Genomic DNA, 23,560 nt, shown 5'->3' on the forward strand with positions numbered 1-23,560 from the left:
GCTGTGCTTTTCCTTGCTACTGCTGCAGAGAGAGAGAGAGAGAGAGAGAGAGAGAGAGAGAGAGAGAGAGAGAGAGAGGAGAGAGACAGTTACTATATAGAGCAGGGATCCAACCTATTACCTCAATTCTGCCCTTGCAGCAAATTTCACTAAGATCACTTTTAAAAATGTATTTTCGCAAAGACAAACTTAATTCAGCCTAATTATCAGGGCAAAGAGAGTCGGGCTCTCCTCGAGACAAATGCTTGGAAACCAGGAGTCCCCTGATAGAATCGTGATGCCTGTAGTCACTGTACCGCAACACTGATTGACTGACAGATGATCTCTGGGAAATGCAGTAATGGCACAGCACTGAGCTCTGAGCCCCTTAAATGTCACTAGATTAACAGAAAACAAACACAAATCTTGAGTTTTTTGTGCTAATTTGTCTTCTTTATAACTTTGTTTAACAAGCCAGATTATTATTTCAACTTTCTGTAACAATGAAAAAAAAAATAGGATGACTGATAGATTCAAACTCTCCATTACTGCTTTAACACATTGCTCATAAATTACACATTAGGCAGGGAATACAGGGATTCCCTAAACTATAACTCCATGCCAGATCTAAAACATACAGTATGTGACAGAGTCCAAATTAGCACATAGAGGCCTGAAAAGCCATTTTTCATATTTGACATTCTTTGCAATAGCAAGATCAGATCTTCAAAGTCTGTAGTAGCTGAGGTATCTTGCACTCACATCAGAGAAAAGAAATGATGAATGTTGAATGCTGCTGCTCTGAAGTTCTGACAAAAAAGGGCCTCCAACGCATTGCTTTGGCAAGCTTTCACACCCTCTCAGTGCTCTCTCTATTAACGTCTTGCAATATAACGTGCAGGAAAGTCAAGAAAAATGTCAGGCAGTCGCTGTGGGGGGAGATGGGAATTTGAAATGATTTTTTTCAAATGCAGGGAAGAAAAAAAAAATGCAAATTAGGTGTGTTTCCATGAAGGCATTTTTGAAAGATTTCTGTTTGGCAAGTTGTTATTGCGCTCGCGTGTTTTCTTTCTCGCAACGCGCGAGCATAAAACTTGACATTTACATTCAGCTTTTCTACTTCTTGGAAGGAAGCCCATGCTCTTGTTCATGCTGCATTAATGCAGTAACTCCATATAAAATTCACTCATTACCACTGTAACTTATTAACAATTAGATTAAACCATATGAACATTTAATTCGCGTGGCAGCAGAAGCGCAGATTTTTCACTTCATTATTAAGATAAAAGTATCCTCCTCTCTGTCTGCAGCGGAGTTTTTGCTGTGCTCTTGTTCACGGGGCTACAGCGAGGTTATTTCTCTCCACACCGTTTCACTTCACAGCGGAATCTCATCTCCTCTGCCTCAGTGGAGTTCACATCACCAATTCTTATTGAAGGGGAAATCGCACAGCCATTGCTGAGCGAGGTCGTTATTTGGACTAATCTGCTCCCGACTTAATTCCGTTCCTCTGATCAGACGGCCAGGTTGGAGTCAGAGGATGTGGCTAATGATGTAGTTGCAGCATTGTCTGGGAATGCAGAGAACACACACACACACACACACACACACACACACACACACACACACACACACACACACTCTAACACACACATAGATACTTGTAGACATTCACTTGTAAGTCGCTCACTTGCTCACATACTGTAAGCACTTATATGTATGAGTTCTCTTTGATGTAACACACTGACACACACAGTTGGCTTTACCCCCCATCTACTGAAACGTAGTAAAACATCTTTTCCACACGATTCCACTAAATCATGTAAATATTCTGTATGCACTCATTCCAGTGCTTCATTGCTCACTTTTAGTGAAATATTCATAAATTTTTAGTTTAATGTGTTTCTAATATTTTATGCATATTTTCTATTTTCTAGAGATGACCTATTTAATGTCTCTGGAACCTTTGGATTTAGACCAGATCTTAAAATTAAGATAATGTGAGTCAATTTGAGTTTACTTTAAAGCTCTCCCAATCAATATATTTTATATTATTGAAAGACATTAATACATCTAATGTAAAGGGAGGTTGCTCACAGTAATGAACCCACAGAATAATTTCACCTAACTAACTCTACAGAGATGTTTTACTCTCTTTTTGCTTATAGTTTTGATTTTTAGGACACATTTAAGCTCTGAGAAACCCACAGTGAAGAAAAAAGACAAACTTAGCAAATATCTGGTGAAGAAAGGGGTTCTGGGTTAGTCAGTGTTTCTGTACTCAAGTGGCCCTAACCATTCATTCCAGTCAGTAGTCATGAATACGTAAACCACAAAGAAACATTTTTGTTAAATAATAAATACTGTATATATTTTGCCCATAAAACACCTTACAATCAGGCATGTTGACATACATTAAGAGTAGGTTAATATAGATTAAAATTGACTTGAAATAGATTTTTGTCAGGTTTACGCTCCACTGCGTGCCTGCATATAACACACATGCGCACTTTGTACTTATAAACTTGTAATGATTCTTATTGACATAACCTTAACCCAGACTTTAATTATCCAACTAAATGCCTACTCCTTACAACTACCTTAATCTAAAACCAATTTGGTTCATAACCCTAAAACCAAGTCTAAGCCCCCAAACAACCTTTATAGTGAGGACTGTACAAACTGTCCTCACTTTCACCCTCTTCTCCAGTGGGTCTTCACAAAGATAGAAAACACATACACACACACACACACACACACACACACACACACACACACACACGCACAGACATTTGTCCATGCACTTGGTCTAATTTTTATCGAATGCAACATTCACAGCATTGACCTGCTCACTCATACGCATACTCAACCTTCTCACATGCACCAAAAAACACACATACACACAAACATAACCCCCCCCCACACACACACACACAATTGCCCTCCTCTTCTCACATGCTTTTTCACTCTGTGCTCATTTGGTGATGTTAATGCCAGCAGACATGTACAGTGTGCTCAAACAGCGGAGGGAGGGGAGGAGGTGTGTGTGTGTGTGTGTGTGTGTGCAAGTGGCTATGTGCAAATGCGAGTGTGCGTACATGTGTGTGTACTTACCACTCTTAAAAACCAATTAACGGTGAACAGCAGCAGCCCCCCCCCCCCCACCCCCAAATGAAGAGGTGAATTAAACATCACCAAGACCAGATGGAAAGAAATCAGAGAAAAAAAGAGAGAGGGATGAATAATGGAAGACAGAGGGGATCGTAAAAAAAGGGGGAAATAAAACTGAAATAAGAGATGAAATGAAATGTAAGAAAGCAGAAGTCAATTAGAGCGACTCAGAGAGAGCTGCAGGGAGAGGCAGATATGAAGAGAGGGGAGGGATTGCTGCAAGTGTGTGTGTGTGTTTGTTTTTGTGTGTGTTTGCGAGCATGTGCACACAGTGTTTGTGTGCGTCTCTCCTGCCTGTTTCCCGGAGTCAAACTGACACAACGCAGTTGTTTGAAGTCGACGGCAGCATAGTCAGGATGGTTGCAATGCGGTGATGATTAGGCCGCGTTCTCTTTCCTGAAGCTTAACAACAGTAGGACTTCAACTTCGTTCTGTACGAGTGTGCATTTCTTTATATGTGCGTGGGTGTGTTTGTGTGACAATAAATAAGCTGCGAACCAAATGACTGCTCGAAAATGAAATTTGTGAGTCATACAGGTCTTTGGGTTGCTCGTGTGTGGGTCGCAGTTATGACGTTTGTTTTGATTGGTGGAAGGTGTCAAAATGACCTTGTGATGAAATAATCTTATGTGTCAAATCAAGACTTTTAATGCCATATAGTATGTGTAAAAAACAGCCTCTGGTCCTTCATAGATATATGTATTTGTAAAATTAGACTAGTACTACATGTTACTGTAACAAACAATAGAAGAAAGAGTAAAGGGCATATATTTGTTTAATTTTCATTGTTTAATTTAAAAATATATATATTATCTGACCTTTTAGTTGTGCCGGTATTGACCATGAAGTCAACTATCCACTATGTCAATGCCATTATACCATTTTGTGTTTCCACTATCACTGACATTCGTTCAGTCATTGGTGAGCCGCTGACTCAGTTTTCAGTGCCACATCAATCCCTTACCATATGTATCTTAACATAAAAATGATTCCAATTCCACACAGATTGTAATTTAGGAAAAAGAGAGCTCTGGTATTGTATCAGAAAACACCCTGAGTTGAGGTATCAGGAGAGAAAAAGTTGGATTGGTGCATCCCTTAAACGTTGGTAACATCACAGATGTAGTCAAAAACTAGGGATTATTTCGATTTTTAAGCCCAAACCAAAGTGGTTAATCAAGAAAGACACAGACAGACAGACAGACACACAGACAGAGTAGCGATAAGATCAGATGTGATCCTTATATTTTTGTGTAGCCACAATGTCAACATGTCCTACATGTCAGTAAAGTCTTTGTATGTGTGCGCTGTAGACTGTGTGTGTAGGCAAAGGAAAATCTCTGCATTTATATCCAGACAGTGCAGCCTTGGAGTGATTTTGGGAGTATAATAAGTATATCTGTTTTTAGATTTGAGTGTACATTCAACTCTGCAGGCAGTTGTGCAATATGTGTGTGTGTGTGTGTGTGTGTGTGTGTGTGTGTGTGTGGTAATTGTCCCTGCTTTAGTTTTTGAATGTGCTTGAGAATCATGCATGGAGTTGTCTTCGTAAGTTTAAGCACACAGTGTCTGTGTATGAGAGTGTGTGTTTCTGCATCTACATGTTAATAATTGCCCTAGGCGAGCTTGTGCGTGTGTGTGTGCGTGCGTGTGTGTGTGTGTGTGTGTGTGTGTGTGTGTGATTTCCAATAACTGCTCAGTTTGCTCAGCATCTCCTCTGCGGTCGGCGTCCCGCTGGTCCTCGGTTCTGCTGAAAGTGTTTGTGAGGGGAAATAAAAGCAGCGTTTGGTGGAGAGAGGTAAACTGGGAAATCACTAAGCCACTGTTTACAGCAAACACTGAGCGAGCGGGGACACACTGTGACAACGTTATGATCCCGGTGTCTGTCCCTCTGTGTCTGTCTCGCTCAGTCCTTCTCTGTCTCTCTGTCTGTTCTCGTGTTTGTCTCTGTCAGTTTAATGCCGTATGCTTCGGGAGCATAAATGGTACATGGATGATATTCCCCAAAACATCAAAATAAACAAGGCAGCAGTAAACATATCATCCCACAGGAATGATGCATCAGAAACAAACAGGTTGCTGTATACTGACCTGACACGTGGCTTTGTCATGTGACACAGAAGTCAGATTACTTTTCTGTAGTTACTTTGTGTGTGTCTAGCTTATCTATACTGTTTACCCCACTGCAGACCTTAAGGGACCGTTAATGTCTTCCTATAAGGAAGACAAATAGAGCAGAAACATTCAAATAGCAAATTATAGCAATCACCAATTAATAAGCAAATTTAATAAGAAGTTAATCATTGTTTGCATGCGCATGCCATTTCTAACTCTGTATCTATAATGAATATGTCCTTTCTCTGCTGTCATATGAGGACATTCTTTCATCCAGCACTTCTTCCAGCTTGTGTTTTTTACCTTCTCTAAAAGATGGCGTTAAGACGGGAAACAGCCCTGTGTTACGAAGCTGCCTTGAAAGAGGCATGGGTGTTTTAGATCAGGGCGCACAAAAGTGATTTGCGAGCACTGCTTACTGTACATGCAGATCTCGTATTGCAGAGGTGTCACGTTTTACAAATGATTGTCACTCATAAATTGCACAGAAATGTGTCCTACAAGGCTCTTGCATGTTCATACCTGGATCACAGGTATGGTGCTTGTACTAAGTAATAAAGAGGAAATTATCTCTTGTGACAAATGGCAGCAAAACATTTGAATGCAATTAATCACAGCAATCGTTTCATCTCTCTTGAAGTACACAGAAATGCTAACCTGACGAGCCAGATGGTTTGTTACACAGAACTAGCCGCGAAAATGGAAAATGTTTGGAAAAGGGCAGGCACTTTCAAAAAAATACCTGTTGATTGCAAGAACCATCTGTCCTAACAAACAGCCTTGGCCGTCGCACCTAAACCACACCCGGAGCTGCCAGCAGCCCCTCACCGGACACTGATTGGTTCGGTAAGCTGATAGTTCAGACACAAATGCATTATTTAAGGCCTGACAAGAATCATTTTCCTGTGATATGTGATCCCGCGATTCTCGCGTGATCTTGTGATATCGTAACAATCTAGCTTCCGTGTAAGGATACTAAAAATATAGTGTTCAAGTTATAGGGCCCTATTTTAACGATCTGAAACGCAAGTATCAAACGTGAAACGCAAGTAGCTTTGTGGGCGGATCTCTGGCGCTTTTGCTATTATAACGGCAGGATAAATGACTCTTGCGCCTGACGCAATTCTAAAATGGGTTGGTCTGAAGTAGCTAGGTGTGGTTTGGGCGTAACGTGCAATAAACCAATCAGAGCGTCATCTCACATTCCCTTTAAGAGCAGGCGAGCTTGTTCTTTGGCGGATTGCTATTATGACGGCGGATTTGCCTGGCGCACGCCAGCAGGAGCTGTCCGGGATACGGCAAAGTAATAAATGCCCGTCTTGACCGGGTGGCAATGTTGCTGCAGCCTCTCGGGCGCATCTTCTCAAGTCTGGAGAGGATTGCTGCAGCAATGGAGCGTGGGCCTCCAAACGCACCACTTGCTCCTGTTGTGCCCCTTCCTCCTCCCCCCACTCCATCTCCGTCCACCCGCTCCATCAGGAGCGCATTGCCACTCCCGGACCAGATCCCTCCAGAGTGTCCAATCCCGCCGTAGTTCAACATCACGTCTCCTTAAGTAATATTTCCTCATTTATATCAAACATCCATGATTCATGGAAATGTTGTGTAAACACAACAAGCCACAAAGAAAGCTGCGACTTTTTGAGGACTGTACTGTAAAGTGCCTCCTGACCTATCCAAACACCTGAAGCGCATTTTCAGTAATATTTTTCCTTGTAATTATATATGGTTTGCAAAAATGGGAACTGCTGCGCATGTGTATATGAGAGAAGCAAAGTGTATGCGCGTTGTGCACACGCTACATTATGGCCAAGCATGCGCCCCTAAAATAGCATCTGAATAACGCGCCACTGACTTTAGACTAGCGCCACTGACTTTAGACCAGGTTTTTCCTGGTCTGTGGTGGAATTGTAGCCTGGATGCCAGCCGAACTTAGCCCCGCCCACAACATTCGAGGTCGGGAAGTTCTAGAATCTGAGTATGACCGCGTCAGGCTAGCGGAATTGTTTTCTAAAACTGCAAAATAGCACCAGGGAACGTTTGCACCTGAACACGCCTCCTCTTTTCGCTGAACCGCCCCCGGTAGCGCAAATACATTCCCTAATTTACCGACGTGTGTCTATGGAGGGAAAAGTCTGCTGTTTGTCGGGGTGCATAATAGGAATGATACATGCGTTGGTGTACAAAGGCAATTGCGCTGGGTGCAAGATAGGACCCATAAAGTCATCTCCCAGGAAACTTGAACTTATTTATTGGCCAACAGTGCACCTTTCTGGATGACATAATGCATGTGTTCTAGCAAACATTAAGCTTGGTTTAAAAAATGTTCAGGTCACCCTTGAATGTTTTTTGCTGGAGCCTTTTGCGTCTGAACCCCCGCTGCATCAAAGCAGTCATCTCATTGAAATAAGTGAGGGTGCTGCATTTTGTACAGTGCTGTTGCCTGCCAAAAAAATTGTTTCTACCCAACTGTTAGTTAAATTTAAACATTTTGAAATATAGTATTATAAAAAATTTGGTATTTTTGTATTAGCTGAAAACATGAAAATATGCTATACAGTATGTAAAAAAACAAGAAGCATTTTAACTGTTAAAGAATGTCTATCAAGAATGGAAAATGCTTTATTTCACAGCTGACACGTTTGAGTCAACATATTTCATGCTTGATAATGGCATTAATGTAAGTTCAAAAAGTCTAGAGCCTCTTTGCACTGTGCCTGCAGTTTTTCAGGAAATGCTTTATCAACAAACACATGTATTCACTTATTTTTTGGAGTGCTGATGATTTTTGTTGAGATGATTTTAGTGTAGTCTATTTACACAGCGTTCCACTTTTAAAGAAATTTAAAGAAATGCCAATGAACCAGAGCACATTTTTCTTCCATCCCGGAATGCTGTCTGGACTGGCCAGACCCTCCTACGCAGCACTGGGGAGGAAGGTCTGGCAATGCAAGACTAATTTTAGTGTAATGACCCTCCCCACTTCCATTCAATTTTCTGAGTCCAATAGTTAGCCAAGAAATGTCGCAAAAAAACTTGAAACCTAGCGACAGAGGAGCCTTTCTTTATTTCTCCAAATACTGGTCTTACTGTGTCTCTCCATCCTCGCTTTCTCTTCCCTTACTCTTCTTTTTTTCTGTGGTTTATTCTTTTTCTACCCCTCTCTCCCTCCCCCTTCCCTCTGTCCCACTCACCCACCCACACACACACACACACACACACACACACACACACACACACACACACACACACACACACACACACACTTTCACTCTCTTTTCAATCTCTCATGCAAACACCTTTTCTTTTTTTTACTCTCCTGTCCACACTTTGCCCTTTGCTGCCTTTTCAGAAATGGCAAATATATGCACACGGCATACACAACACAACAATGACAGATATGTATGCAGGCATGCGTGTAAACACGGACAAAACACACACACACACACACACACACACACACACACACACACACACACACACACACACACACATACACACACACACACACACACACACAAACACAAACACAGACACACACACACACACACACACACACACACACACACACACACACACACACACACACACACACACACACAGCGTGGTGGAGAGAGTGGTGTGTGGCAGTTGAAATGGGAGCGAGCTGTAGCCCGGAGGCAGAGCTGGGACATGAATACACTGAGAGGGTCAGTTTTTGGGGGTGGGGGTTAGGAGGATGAAGGCTTCAGGGTGTGAAGGAGTGCAGTTTAGGGTTACAAACCTCCCAAACTTTCCTTTCATTTCTACATAGGAATGGTTTGCTTGCAGGATATTGTATTTGGCCTTTGGTGGCCCCATAAGAGGTTTAGAAGTTTAAGGCAACAGGAATTAGTCATTTCTCAATGAATAATGGGACTATGTCTGATAAGATAACAAGAAATCCCACTTTGAAGTCCAGAAATATTTTTTTTACTGCCTTTTTTATGTTTTACAAAGACCTTTTCTGATTTGAGTGAGCAGTATTGTAATTGTTGCCGGGAATAACAGTTTGTAAATTATTTCTTTCTGATCCTCGAGCCAATGAAAAGCTTCTGAATTGCTTGGGAAATGTGAAGCTACCTGATAAGTTTCACTTCTGTCCATAACAGCAAAGACAGACACTAAAGGGCAACATCGCCACCAAGTCAGAATGCACCATTGTCCTGATTTATTGATGGGCAGCACCGAAATGCAGCAATTTTATCACATCGGGATTGACACACCACTGCTGCATCATTGTGATTTGTGACCGTTGTCTGTTGTGTGGCTCCAGCCTTCAAAAAGTCAATTACTGGGTCCACCTCTTTGGTCTCATCAAATATTGGATTGCAATGAACTTCAGTTCAGACATTCATGTCTTTCTATGAACGACCCCTGACTTTTCCCCCATCGAGAGGTTGATCGTTTTGGTTTTGAGTGAAATGTTTAGTAGATGGATTGCCATGGACTTCTGTTCAGACATTTAGACATTAAGAGGTTGACAGTGAAATGTTTCGCCAACTAGTAGATGGATTGCTATGGACTTCTGTTCAGACATTTAGACATTAAGAGGTTGACAGTGAAACGTTTTGCCAACTAGTGGATAGATTGCCATTCAATTTGATAAAGATATTTATTCCACCAGCAGGTCAAACCTTTCACCTATCCACTGAAATATCTCAACATCTAATGCATGGATTGGGGCAAAATTTGGTACAGATATTTATGATCCCCAGAGGATGAATCTCAATGACTTTCGTGATTCCCTGACTTTTCATCTACCATCAGCGTGTCAAAATGTTCAATACTTTGATTTATGACCAAATTACATTCCCATTAGTGTTCATTGTACTTTGTGTTTAGTACTAATTAAGAAATGTTAGCATGTTAAGCAGGTCCCCATACTTGAGGCCCTGCAGTGGCGGTTCTACATTGAATTAAACCCAGGGCAAGACCCCCTTCAAGTGAACCCCTCCCCCCCAAACAAATTATTATTAAAATTACTATATTATACTATATTATTATAGTATTATTTATTTTACGTTCTGATAACTTATACTGTCATATTTTGTGCAGAATTGTGTTCATCGTCTTTTGACAATGTTGGAGGTAGAGATTGTGCACCTTAAAATGTGTTTCCTGTTGTAATTGCAATAGTTAAATAACTGGATTCTCTTAAGTGTGTTTTTCAAATGTTCTAATGAAGGATTTGTGCAATTGAGAAATATAATTTTCTCTTCCACTTATGTTGTTATAATAAATATATATACATGTGCCAAAAATATATACAATCAAATATAAAAAATATAACAAGAGCAGAGAGCAACAATAATATAATATATTAAGAATGATATGCAAATAAATATAGAATAAATATTCTAAATAGCACAAATCCCTCCGTTTTCCTCCAAGGGTGCTCACGGGCACACTCCCTTAAAAAAAAAACAGTAGGCAAAAAATGTTTGCATTTCAGACGGCCGACACGAACACACCCTTATCAACTCGATAATAAAGCCGTAAAGTAGGCTATCTTTCAACTCAGGATAGGATTGGAGATGAAAAGTAGAACTGACACATAACTGCGATCAGCTTTGTGGGTGCTCAGTATTAGCGGAGCACCAACGCTATTGGCGCCTATGCCCAGCAACCCAAAAGTGAACTGTCCCCAGCTCCCCCCTTCCCCTTCTCACACAGCTTCTCTGTGCACGGTACCTTCTCGGCAAGCAGGGGTGCCAATTTGCCAATTCCCCACATGGTGAAATGATAGATAATACAGTAGAAAACCGCTTTGAGGATTTTTTTTAAGTGCTCATGCCGCCCCCCATGTGTCATGAAAAAATGCTGCCCCGGGCGGCTGCCTGCTTCGCCCATGCCAAAAACCGCCACTGAGGCCCTGTGACAGATATCGCCGCCGTCAGGGGGAAAACCTTGTCCAAAACTGTCAGGCTACCTTGAAAACATTTTATCGAGCTATTTCACCTCAGACAAAGTCAGACAACATGTCACTGATAAAATACAATATATGGTTTGTAAAATCCACAGACAGACGTAAAGGGTGACCAATAGCATTGACAACATTTGGAAATACAAGGTTTCTGCCTGACAGCAATGATATGTTCCTTGTATCTAAGTAAGCATAACTTACTAATAATAAGATAAAAATGATAATAAAGACAACGCAAGTGACCTATACCTAAATCAAGACAAACAGCCTTGCATAGTCAGCACCAGGTAATCAACCCATACTCACAACATAACTTAATATAGATGATCTCACATCATTGTCGTTTATGTTTGTTATGTGAGTCAGGCGGTGTATCAAATGATGCAATACAATGAAATGCAGTCAGTGTGTGTTGCTCATGAGCAATATGAGGGAGGGTTCCAACCTGGAAGTTACTTACTTGGCTAATTGCCTGCATAAACGTATGAGTAAACTCATGTCGACTTAGACTGTAAACATACAACTTAACTGTCAATCAAAATCATGCTCACTGTTAAGCTTTGCTAGTCCCTTAGGATTTAACCTGCACCTGTTTGAGTTTCTAGCCCATCTATTCTTAGGGGGCTTTCACACTTGCCTCGTTTAGTTTAAATATTAACATGCTGTTTGTCCAGGGGGTCAAATACTTGTTTTTCCTCATCAGATGGTTATCAATTTTAATAAATTCATATGATGTGATTTTCTGGAATTTTCTTTGGGATTCTGTCTTTCACTATTAGAATGTACATATGATTACAATTGTAGATTTTTGCATTCTTTGTAAGTGGGCAAACCTGTAAAATCAGCAAGGGGTCAAATACTTATTTCCCCCACTGTATACTCCTCCAGTCTGAGCTAATATCTCCAGTAGTCAGATGTGTTTCTCTCACAGAAATATATAGCAGTCAAGCTCGCCATCCATCACTCACATCTCCGTAGTCAAACCAGCCGCCGCTAAAGTTCAAGACAGACACCGGTGCTGTTGGTCGATAATTTTTCGGATCTGTGGGTTACATTCCATGTTCAGCATTCTGTCAGCCTCATCCAGCAAGAGATAAGAATGGAGCACAAGCAGAGCAGAGTGAAGTGACCAGAGCACACGTAGCAAAACAATGTCTGATTATTGAAATGAAATGAGCTGATTTGACCATGGAGATGGAAGAAATATGCACTAGTCCAGAACACACCTTCTTCCTGTATTTACTTTCTTGCTCCTGCCCCAGACACATCCGACCAATAAGAGGAGTGGAAGTTCTTGCGTGATTTGTAATTTTAGTACGCTTGGATTTTGCCAGGTGTGAAACCAAACCAAACCAAGGGCAAACCTTTCCAAGATTACAAACTCATCATCTGATTCGGATCAAACTAACCAAACTAACTATAGGTGTGAAAACCCTAAGAGAGTCATTGTTTTCCACCAAATATTAATACTTCAACTAATGGAATACGTTGAAACTTGTGAATACTTCATACTTAAATGTTTAGTGCAGTTGATAAAGGGCTAGTTAGATAGCCCTTGTATAGATGTTTAATTAGGCTCAGTCTGATGGGGAAAAAAAAAGAGGACAGCGTGAATTAAAGATATTAAAGACATTAAGGATAATATGTTTGGACACTGAGGCTTTTATTGTGAAGCTCTGTCTATTGTACCACTGGGTCATTACGCAATGAGCGGGAGAGAGAGGATGAAATGATATACCTAACATCATCCCTCTGGGTAATGGTGCAGGGCTGCAAGGATGGAGAGGAGGAAAGAAAGGAGGAGGAGAAGGAGGAGGCAGGGAAGAGAGACGGAGAGAGAGAGCTGCAGAGACAGGGAAAGACAGCGGGAGAGGAAGGGAAGAAGTGAGATGATACAAAAAAGAAACACAGGATGAAAGAAATTCTCAAAGATATGGAGAGAGATCAATATAAAGAGGGCGAGAGATGCTGGAGAACTATTGAGAGGTAAGGAAAGAGAGAAGATGGAGAGAGGAGAGGAAGAGAAACAGAAAATGGTCAAGAGAGAGCAAGAGATGTTAAAAGACAGAAAACTGGCTATGTTGAAAAAGACAAAGAAAGAAAGAAAGAAAGTTAGGCAAAGTTAGACAAGAAGAGAGAAGTAAAGAAACAAAAAAAGAGAGGGAAGAAGAGACAGAAATGGAGTAAACCTGGAAGGGGGAGCAAGATAGAAACGAAAGAGAAAATGAGGGATGAAAGGAAAGTGAGGAAGGAAAGGGATTAAAGAGAGAGAAGGGGTGAGCACATGGGAGAGGAAATACACAGGGTATTTGAAAGTGGAGGGGGAAGAAGAGATGGAGCAGTGTGTGTGTGTGTGTGTGAGTGTGTGTGCGTGTGTATGTGTGTGTGTGTGTTGAGGGGGAGGAGGAGGAGGGGGAGTATCCCGTAGGGTTAATTACATCTCTGTTCTCTGTCAGTGCGGCTCTCTCCTACGCGATCTGAGTCCCTGCTGCAGGCTGACAGGCCACACACACACACACACACACACACACACACACACACATACACTCATAAACACAGATGAATACACATACTCATAAACACAGATAAATACACAGATTCATGCACACTCAAATATCTCAACACACAAAAAGAAATATCCTCTGTCTCCTCCTTTTTGTCTTCCTGTCACTATTTCTCTCTCTCTCTCTCTCTCTCTCTCTCTCACACACACACACACACACACACACACACACACACACACACACACACACACACACACACACACACACACACACACACACACACACACACACACACACACACACACACACAATAACACACTGTCCCAGGAGACTGTGTGCTGGTCTGAACAGAGTTATACACAAGGAAGTGGGCCCCTAACTCGTAATAGCTGTTAATTTTTCCATAAATCATGCATAACATGACCCACATGTAAATCACTCATGTCAGCAGGATATCACATCCCAGCAACTCCATCTTCTTCTTCTCCATAGGAAACAGCAGCAGCTCCCATTTCCATTGTTTTGTCTCTGACTCCTGCAGATGAAAGATGCACACAGTTCCAGTCTGGGAAAATCACAATCGCTTTTTTCCGTCAGGTTTTAGGAAGTAGCCTATATTTTGGCACCTTAACTTATTATGAATAGATAAAATACATTGATGACATTCTTGATTTACATAGAAACCAAATGTTTATGTAAGTAGTGGATCTGCCCATCTGCCATTGATCTCATTTTTGTGCTAGTAAAATATAGAATAGTTTTTAAACACTTCTGTCTTCATCTTCTACATGACTTCTCCGTCTGCCTCTGTATGTTGGTGTGTTGATGATGCATTTAGTGTGATTTGTTACTTGTTTAACCTATAGTGTTCAAAATGCCTTTCGATAGACAAGCTGAGAACAAGTGAACTTGTGTTGAACTATGGCTTATATACAGTACTTGTATGTCAAAAGTGTGACAGTGATGAGGGTTGTTTTTGTAGAGACAAAGTAAGAGTTGTACCATTCACTGAAAATGTCTTGCAACTGCATCGCATTCTAGTCTACTGAGGCTTTCTTGAGTTGCAAAACTTTCCCAATTGTGTGTTCTTCTTATTAGTCCCCATTTGATTGTTTAAGGGATATTTTAGGGGGCCAAAGTAAGAGAAATGAAGTAAAAGATCGTTTGAATTAATATGGCTTTTAACGTAGATTTTCTCCTTCTCGCTTTGCCTAAAAGCGCTAAAAGTGCTAAAAGAACTTTCCTGTGGACAGTACTTTTGGAGCATTCTGTAGAGAGAGAGAGAGGTATGGAAGGTGGCAGGCAACAAAGGTCCTGGGCCAGATTCAAACTGGCCCTGTTTGACTGTTAGAACATCAGAGCAAATTGGTGGCTCTAATAAGAAGCCATGGCTCTTAAATTTGGTTTTTTAAGTCAGTAAAACTGAACTTATATAGCACTCAAAACTGGATTACAAAATGTTTCACAATGGTACAGAAATAGGCAATAGGTAAATTAAAAATAGGTCCGTAGATTGGATTTCAAACATTCAACATAGTTTACTGACCTGATCCCCGGGGGAAGATTTTTCTATAACCCGGGAGCCAGGACAGCAAACATCTTGGTCAACACAAACTCTGATACAGTCTGAAAAACTTGTGTTGGATACAATATTTCAACATCACATCATCCGCTTCATGTCTGTCCAGAACAACCCGACCAAACAACAGCAATAGTTGAGCGTTTTAAGGTGGATTTTCCCTCAAACTTCAAAAGGAGAGCACAATTCACAGTCACAGCAGTTGTCTTCTTGATTCAGTATTCAAAAGGAGCGCTGATGAACATCAAAGTGCTTCTTGTGAAGTCTGAAGATTCCTGTGTTCAATAAAGGAGCCTTCTCCACAAATAACACGACAGGTCGTGTAATCCTCCTGACAAATCGGTAAATCTCCCTGTTGTTTGCACCTTTGTGGTTCAATCCCACTGAGACGTGTCCCTCAGAGCCACGGCCTGCTTTATTAACCAGTTCTGCCTTAATTAGCTAATAGGATTGTTTTAGCCATGATCCAAGAACAGAATAGCCCACGGGAAGACAAACACCAACTCTGTGCTAGTGTGTGTGTGTGTGTGTGTGTGTGTGTGTGTGTGTGTGTGTGTGTGTGTGCGTGCGTGTGTGTTGTAAGATTGTGTATGTGTGCGTGGATGTATGCTCAGCTGTATGACTCAGTGAGGTGTGTGTGTTGTGTGCGTGTGTGTGTGTGTGTACGAGTGCATAAATTAAGTGTGATTTAATGTCGCATGTGTGCAGGAGCTTCTGTTTATGTGAGATAGTGTATGTTTGGGTGCCCATGCACGTGCGTGTGCATGTGTCATCTAAGGCACCCCAGTCTCCTTCTCTGCCTTAATTAACGCGCCTTCTTGCAAGACTTCTCTGGAATATGAAACAATTTTACCTGATGATGCAAACGGCTGAAAACAGCGCAGGGAGGGTGCTTCGCCTCCTCACCTGACACTTTCTCTTTATGCGAGAGCGTTAATGTATGCCGGCGCTACACTTGTAGTTTTTATATCCGTGTATTTTAGCGCCACTGCAATAGCCAAAAGGCTTATTTTGCTGGAGGAAATGTGTGTGTGTAAGCAAAATCCTTTGTATTCTGATGAAAAAGAGCAGGCTGTATCACAGCTTGGCAATGATGTTCTTGCTACACAAGTGCACTTACATATCCCTGCAGACACACACACACACACACACACACACACTCACACGTACCCACGCAGATACACACATAAGCCTCATTAAAGTCCAGGGAAAACTTGAAAAGGGGGCAAGAAAGAGACAAAACAGATGCAGAAGGCACAGAGGAATGACAAATATGCAAATCTGATCAATTGAGCTCTGTGTCCGGTTAAAAAGAGAAATGATTCAAACCAGACAGAATATAATAGATCTTTATTGTCAACACAGAAACACAGTTTAGCAGTTCTCAGTTTGACCGCATAAATAACAAACAAACAATAACCAAAAATAGCTCAATTTAAATAGTAAAATATAAAAATCAAGATAAATAAGCACGATGAGGTGGTTCTACATACATATATGAGGTAATTGCCCTTCCAGTTCTTGGGGTTAATTGCAAATTAGTCTTATAGAGGGAGGATATGGAGAGGAGGAGGGTTTGTGCATTTTACTGCCTGTGGGAAAAAGCTGCTTCTCAGTGTGTTTGTTCTGGATCTGATTGTCCTGTATTTTTTTCCAGAGGGCAGGGGGGAGAACACGTGACGTCCAGAGTGAGTGGGGTCCTTTATGATACCGTTGGCTTTCTTTTGGAGTCGGACAGTGTTTGTTGTCCCAATGACACTGCTCTGCTGCCTATTTTATGGAATAAAAGCTGTCAAATCTCCTGGGTCCCTCCATTCGGCCAATGCATATGTGCAGAAATGCAGTCAATTCAATTCAAAACCTTACCGTGCCCAGAAGAGAAATTTCCCCTCACAGACAGGGTTCATATTTAAACACACTTGCAATAAAAAAAAACACATAGTAAAAAAGGAGAATAAAAACACCATATACACTATAAAGACGCATAACAAATCAGCCCAACAGCCACCATATGGACAAGCACCAGTCGATAAGACCGGAGAGGGACTGTGTAGCTCGATACAGCGCAATAAAAGATGGCAGCTCATGGCCAGGTCACAAGAAAAGGAACTTCACATTGATTTCCCCTCTCTGTCCCTCTGTTGCAGTGTGGTGCATTCGCTTCTCTCAGGAGCCAGCGGACCAGTCGGTGGTACTAGGAGAACGGGTGGTGTTGTCCTGCGTGGTCTTCAACTACAGCGGCATCGTCCAGTGGACCAAGGACGGCCTGGCCCTCGGCGTCGGGGAGGGTCTCCGAGGTAAGGGCAGTGGTGGAATGTAACTAAGTACATTTACTCAAGTACTGTACTTAAGTACACATTTGAAATACTTGTACTTTGCTTGAGTCTTTTCTTTTCATGCCATTTTCTACTTCTACTCCGTTACATTTCAGAGAGAAATAGTGCACTTTTTACTCCACTTATTTATCTGACTCTTTAGTTCCTTTACAAATTAAGATTTTTGCGCACAAAACACATGTAGTTTATGAAATATTTTATGTTTTATTATAAATCAAACATAATAATGCTGTACAGCCCTACTAGTCCAGCTGAAATGATTAGACCATTAAACAAACTGTTTGGATCGTTTCCAGTCTCTAAAATGTGAGGGTTTTTCTGCAGTGAGTACTTTTACTTTTAATACTTTAAGTCCTGATGATACTTTCATACCTTTACTTAGGTAACATTTTCAATGCAGAACTTTTACTTTTAAAAAGAGTATTTTTAGAGTTGTATTAGTACTTTTACTGAAGGGTCTGAATACTTCTTACACCTCTGGGTGAGGGAGGGGAAAGAAATCCTGTGGTGGGAGAGGGAAAAAACAACCTTGCAGCTTCACCGAGCCTCAGGGATCAAAGTGAAGGGAAGAAGGGGAATAACTCAGCCACGGTTTCGGTTCAGTTTTGACTGTAAGAACCCTGACAAAAGCTTTTATGGCTGAAAAGTGTAGGTTTTTTTTTTTTAACATTAAGGGAATGAACACTGAACAGAGAGAGGGAGAGAGAGAGAGTTAAGAGCCAAGAGGCGTGTTAGTGACAATCTGGGCAAAAATGAGTCCTGTATATCATGCCGAATTAGAGAAAATCCCTCACAGTGCTGACAAAAGCAGACGCACATTCGCATTTACATTTTAAGCCGACACGCACACTTACTGTGAGTGCAACAGCAAAATACACTTCATTTTAGAGATGGGGATGTATCACATGCAACCAAAAGTGAGGAGAGCCAAAGGGTCAAAACCACAAGAGAAGAGGGTTTTTTTTCTGCATTTAGAAGATGGTCAGAGAAAACTGAGAAGTGCCAGAATAAGAGGCTAGGACTGGGAGAAGAAGAAGAAGAAAACGTCCTTCTCTGTTGACCTGATAAATGACTACAGCTACTGATACCTCTTACTCTTTGCCCAGATCCGTTTTGGCAAAACATTTCAGAATCAAAAAATGTGCTTTCAGACTTTTGTCCGGGCGGCTTTGGCTCAGGTGGTAGAGTGGTTTTCTACCACCTGACTACAAGGTCGGTGGTTTGATCCCTGGCCCCTGCAGTCTCAGTGGGGGGGCCTGGAGTGGCACCCTCTGAAATATGATTGGCCCCCCTGATAGGCTAGAGTTCTGTGAATCTGACGAATTTGATTTCCATTGATCAGAATACTGTCACTTTTTGCTGCCTGTTCTGCCAATCACTGCCTTTCCCTTTGGTTAATACACTTTGATCACACATTGTATGGCAACTGTGTGTGTAAATTTTGAGGCCAGTTTAGAAGTAGAAACATACTGAACTCACTGTGTCTACTGGAAAAGTAATAAACAGGACTGTAATGTAATTGGAAAATAATACATTTGTCTTCCATTTTTTTTCCTTCCCATAAAGTAACAAAAATACTTGGGATTCCCTGGTCTTATGTGTAATATATCAACTTGAAGGTAAGCAATGTCACTTTTATAGAATTGGCAAATTTTTAGTTATTATTCTTTCACTTAAATAAAAGTAGCAGGACTGCTGTGTAAAAATACTCAATACAAGTAAACATGCATTTTTAAAAAATAAACTTACACAAGTATTAGCATCAAAATATATTCATAGTAGTACAAGTACTCATTGTGCACAATGGCCCATTTCAGAATAATATGATATACTGTTGGACTGCATTTATTGATGCATAAATGTGGACACCACTTTAATGTTGCAGCAGTGTAGTTTCGATCAATTCTATAATAAATATGTATTCAATATGCATCTCTCCTTATAAGACGATCCGATACGTCTCTAGATACATGGGCTATGATGCGATTCAGGGATGGTACATGTCACTATGCAACAATTTGGTGCGATATGATACAGTTCTTAACATTTGTTGAATGTAGATGTTCATTTTCCATAATAACTAAAAAATTGCCAATTCTATAAAAGTGACATTGCTTACCTTCAAGTTGATATATTACACATAAAACCAGGGAATCCCAAGTATTTTTGTTACTTTATGGGAAGGAAAAATAATGGGTCGTGGGCTTGCGACTTACAATGACTTACAAAGACAGGCTACATAAAAGCTACACAACAGTGTATGCACTACAGGATTTACCCTTTTATACTTTATCGACAGGAATAGATAGGTCAAACAGCAAACAGCCAGCCAAAAATTGTCTATAAACAAAGCATCAGGCTGTCTTTGAGATTTCACATGAACAACGGTTAAAGTTACTCAGGCTACCGAAGGATACCATAATTCCTCCGTTCAATTAGACCATAGCGACGCACGCCAAGCTTCCATCCTTAACAAACAGCCATGTATATTGGCTCTTCCCGTCTTTCCACTGCTGGCTGTTCCAATTTAACGGGAGAGAGAGGAGCAAGAGGGGTTAGGATCATCTTCAGCCAGAGAGGACATTATTTCTTCAGCTTCTTCTCGTCACCCCGGTGGGAGGTGCGTTAACAGGGCTTGCAACAGGTGAATTAGTCGTGCTATTAACGTCATCGCTACACAATTTCGTAGTAAAAACAAAATTAAATAAACTGCCTTGTTTTCTTTTTGCCATGGCTATATGATGCTTACTGCAGAATGGATTTCAAGGACTTTACGCGCCGATTAGTGGCCTCCAACGTTTATATTTTTTCTACGAATCTTTGAGTTAACATGTACTAAACATGAGTTGAATTTGCACCGCAGCGCCGCCGCACCTTGATGCTCATAACAAGAATAGCATGTTTAGTTATCTTCATTGAAGTGAATTAGGTTTAAATCGCCATCATGCATGAATGAATGACATTTTTGCAGTTTTACACATAATCCACAATGATCACGTTACACAAATCTAAAATTGCACGTCAAAATGACACATTGTCAATATTTTTAGAGACCCCCCAAAATTTTACAAATCACGTTTTCAGGGGAGCCCATGTCTTATTAAGGGGAGTCGAGCTCCCCCTAGCTCCGCCGTAGTTTGCACCCTGTTCGTATCTGTAAATCGTTAACAACCCTTGTAATCAAACAAGCTGCATATGGGCCGTAAACCACACTGGCGACTGGTCAAAACCTGCTTTTCGTTGAATAATCTGTGCTTTTTTTCATTGTTAGTTTTTTAATCTTTTATCCATCAACGGCATCCGATATCTTTGATGCTAAGCGTCATTGCTGTGGTATTTCTGCTATGCCTGTCAATCAAACTGTGACAAGGACTATGCCATCTTGGTTCTTACGGTTTGTGTTGGCGACACTACAAGGAACCAAACTCAAATGTCACGCCTAATACTTCATTTTTCTTCTGTTAATTCCAAATTTACGACTGAGACTGTAAAAACTTAGACAAAGCTTTCATGACCCACATGGAACCCTATTCTCAAATCATTCGGTGATGGGTAAAACAAAGCATTTATTCATATATGAAAATGTCACAGATATTTACTTTAATGAAAAATCTAATAATAGAGTATGCTCAACAAAACTTACCATTATGAACAATAAGTCCATCAGCACTCGCATACTTTGTGCCCTTTCAGCTCTACATCACATCGTAAATTAATCCACAAAGAAGACACACACTACAGCACACATATCACATACACACACAGACACAGACAGACACACACAGACAGACAGACACACACACACACACACACACACACACACACACACACACACACACACACACACACAGGCACTCAAGTGCTAATCTGACATGTGATGCGAATCTTGTGTTCAACTCAATTTAATTCACAGGTTCAGTAAAGGTCAGCTTGTCTCTCTCTCTCTCTCCTCCACCCTTCTCTTATTTCGTGCTCCTCCATCTTTCAAACTACAGCTCCATCATCACTTGCTTTATGTGTTCCCCAGATCCCCTCCATTGCTTTTCATTTCTCTTCCTCTGCTCTCCTCTCACCCATTCCTCCTTACTCCTCCCTCTCTCTTTTTATGTCGGTAATGCTCTCTTTGTCCTTGCAGCCCTTTTTGCGAGAATGCGTTCGGTGATAAACGCACCGGCATTTGATAAACATGTTGTCCTTTCCGTCTCCTTTTCTCTGCTTTTCAACCATCCATCATCACCTTCCGTCCGTTATTTATCCATCAGCTGTCTGCGCTGCTATTCCTCCCTCCATCCTTGACATTCTGTCTCAATCGTTTGCTTTTCATGTAAACAAGAGGTCATGTCCACGTGCGGAGGAAAGCCTGCAAGTCGTTCCTATGTCCACCGACAAATAATGCATATTTATTCTGATCTACTGAGATGATGTTGGTGCATGAAACGTGTGACGCGTAAGAGATTGTTGCTTTGTGCCCTGTGAGATTTTAAACCGCTGTTGATGACAGTGTGGGAGTGCAGATAAATGTGCATTAAATTCAAACCTGCAGTTTGCACACACACACACACACACACACACACACACAACAACACACACACACACACACACACACACACACACACACACACACAGAGGAGATTATCATTTGTTCATTCACTGACAATTTTTTTTTCCCCAAATCTTAAATACATGCAATACAAAGCAACCCCTTTTAGTATTTGATCAATGCAGAATAAAATGTAGCGACATACACACACGCAGGAGATCTGCGTTCATTCAGTGACAAAAACATTATTTTTATGACATAGTTGTGTACTGTATGTATTTATTAAATCCATAAAATAAAAAGGAAACCCTTTTAGTGTTTGGTCAACGCAGAGTAACATGTAGCTACATACACATGTGTCTATCATGTTTACATGTATCAGTGCAAATACCTATAAAACACACACGCTCCTCTGCTCACTACCTGCAGGCATTAGTGGCAGTTTATTATTCCTCCTCTTCCACCTTCTTCTCCTTCTCCTTCTCCCCGGGGTGCTTTCACCTCTGTGGTTGCTATGCTGCGAGGTGCTAGAGGGGATGATGTAATCTTCACTAATACTTTGTCACCCCCCCCACACACACACTCACCAACCCTCCTTCTTCCTCTGCACACCCAAACTGCCTGCCTTTGCCATCTGAATCCATGATATCATGTTAGGATTGGGCACGGAGGATCAATGAGTGCCCCCTAGTGGGAAGTCACGCTCAATTATATCTTTGTCTGAGAGCCGCGGGTTCAAACAGAGAGAAAAGGGGCTATTGTAATTGGAACGGCGCTGCTTAGTGTGTCATACAGGATCTGATGTGGCATCACTGTGCAATTACTCAGATTTTATTCGCGATTGGTAAGATTTCGACTCCTAACGGTCACAAAAACAGAGTTATCGAGAAAAGAAAATGTTGTATGAAGGGAAATTTCACTGTTTAAGGTGTTTTCACTGTTGATTTATTGAACTGTTTCACTGTTTTTTTAAGTTCAATAATTGCAACATCTTTTCAAAAGTCAACGTAATCGTGTTAGATAATCGTGATTTCAATTTTGACCAAAATAATCGCGATTATGATAATTTTTTTCCATAATCTAGCAGCCCTACATTATGTTGGATGAGTGTTTGTGTTAAAACCCTTCAGCTGTTTACCTCTGACTGTGCTGCTGCGTGGCTCTGTGTGTGTGTGTGCTCCCGCGTTCATTACACCGTCCTACGTGTTGTTTGTGTAACGGACATTACTATCATGATTTCCAGAGGCTCTGTTTAATGCAAAAAGGTCCTCAAAACTTCTTAAATAAATGCTATTACTGTAATGCTAAATGCCATCTGCGTGTTGTGACAAAACGCTTTGACATTTTCACATAAAAACGTGTCCCATTTGCTGCTCTCTGTCTCTGATTGGC

General features: G+C 41.1%; 1 protein-coding gene across 1 annotated transcript in view; it reads left to right on the plus strand.

The window, feature by feature from the left end:
* Positions 1-23,560, plus strand: part of kirrel1b (kirre like nephrin family adhesion molecule 1b) — a 96,782-nt gene that overhangs the window by 41,529 nt on the left and 31,693 nt on the right. The window contains 1 exon segment of the mRNA XM_028593374.1: positions 17,440-17,589. Coding sequence (XP_028449175.1) covers positions 17,440-17,589 — 150 coding nt within the window.

This window comes from Perca flavescens, chromosome 12 (genome assembly GCF_004354835.1).
Source record: "Perca flavescens isolate YP-PL-M2 chromosome 12, PFLA_1.0, whole genome shotgun sequence".
Lineage (NCBI taxonomy): Eukaryota > Metazoa > Chordata > Actinopteri > Perciformes > Percidae > Perca > Perca flavescens.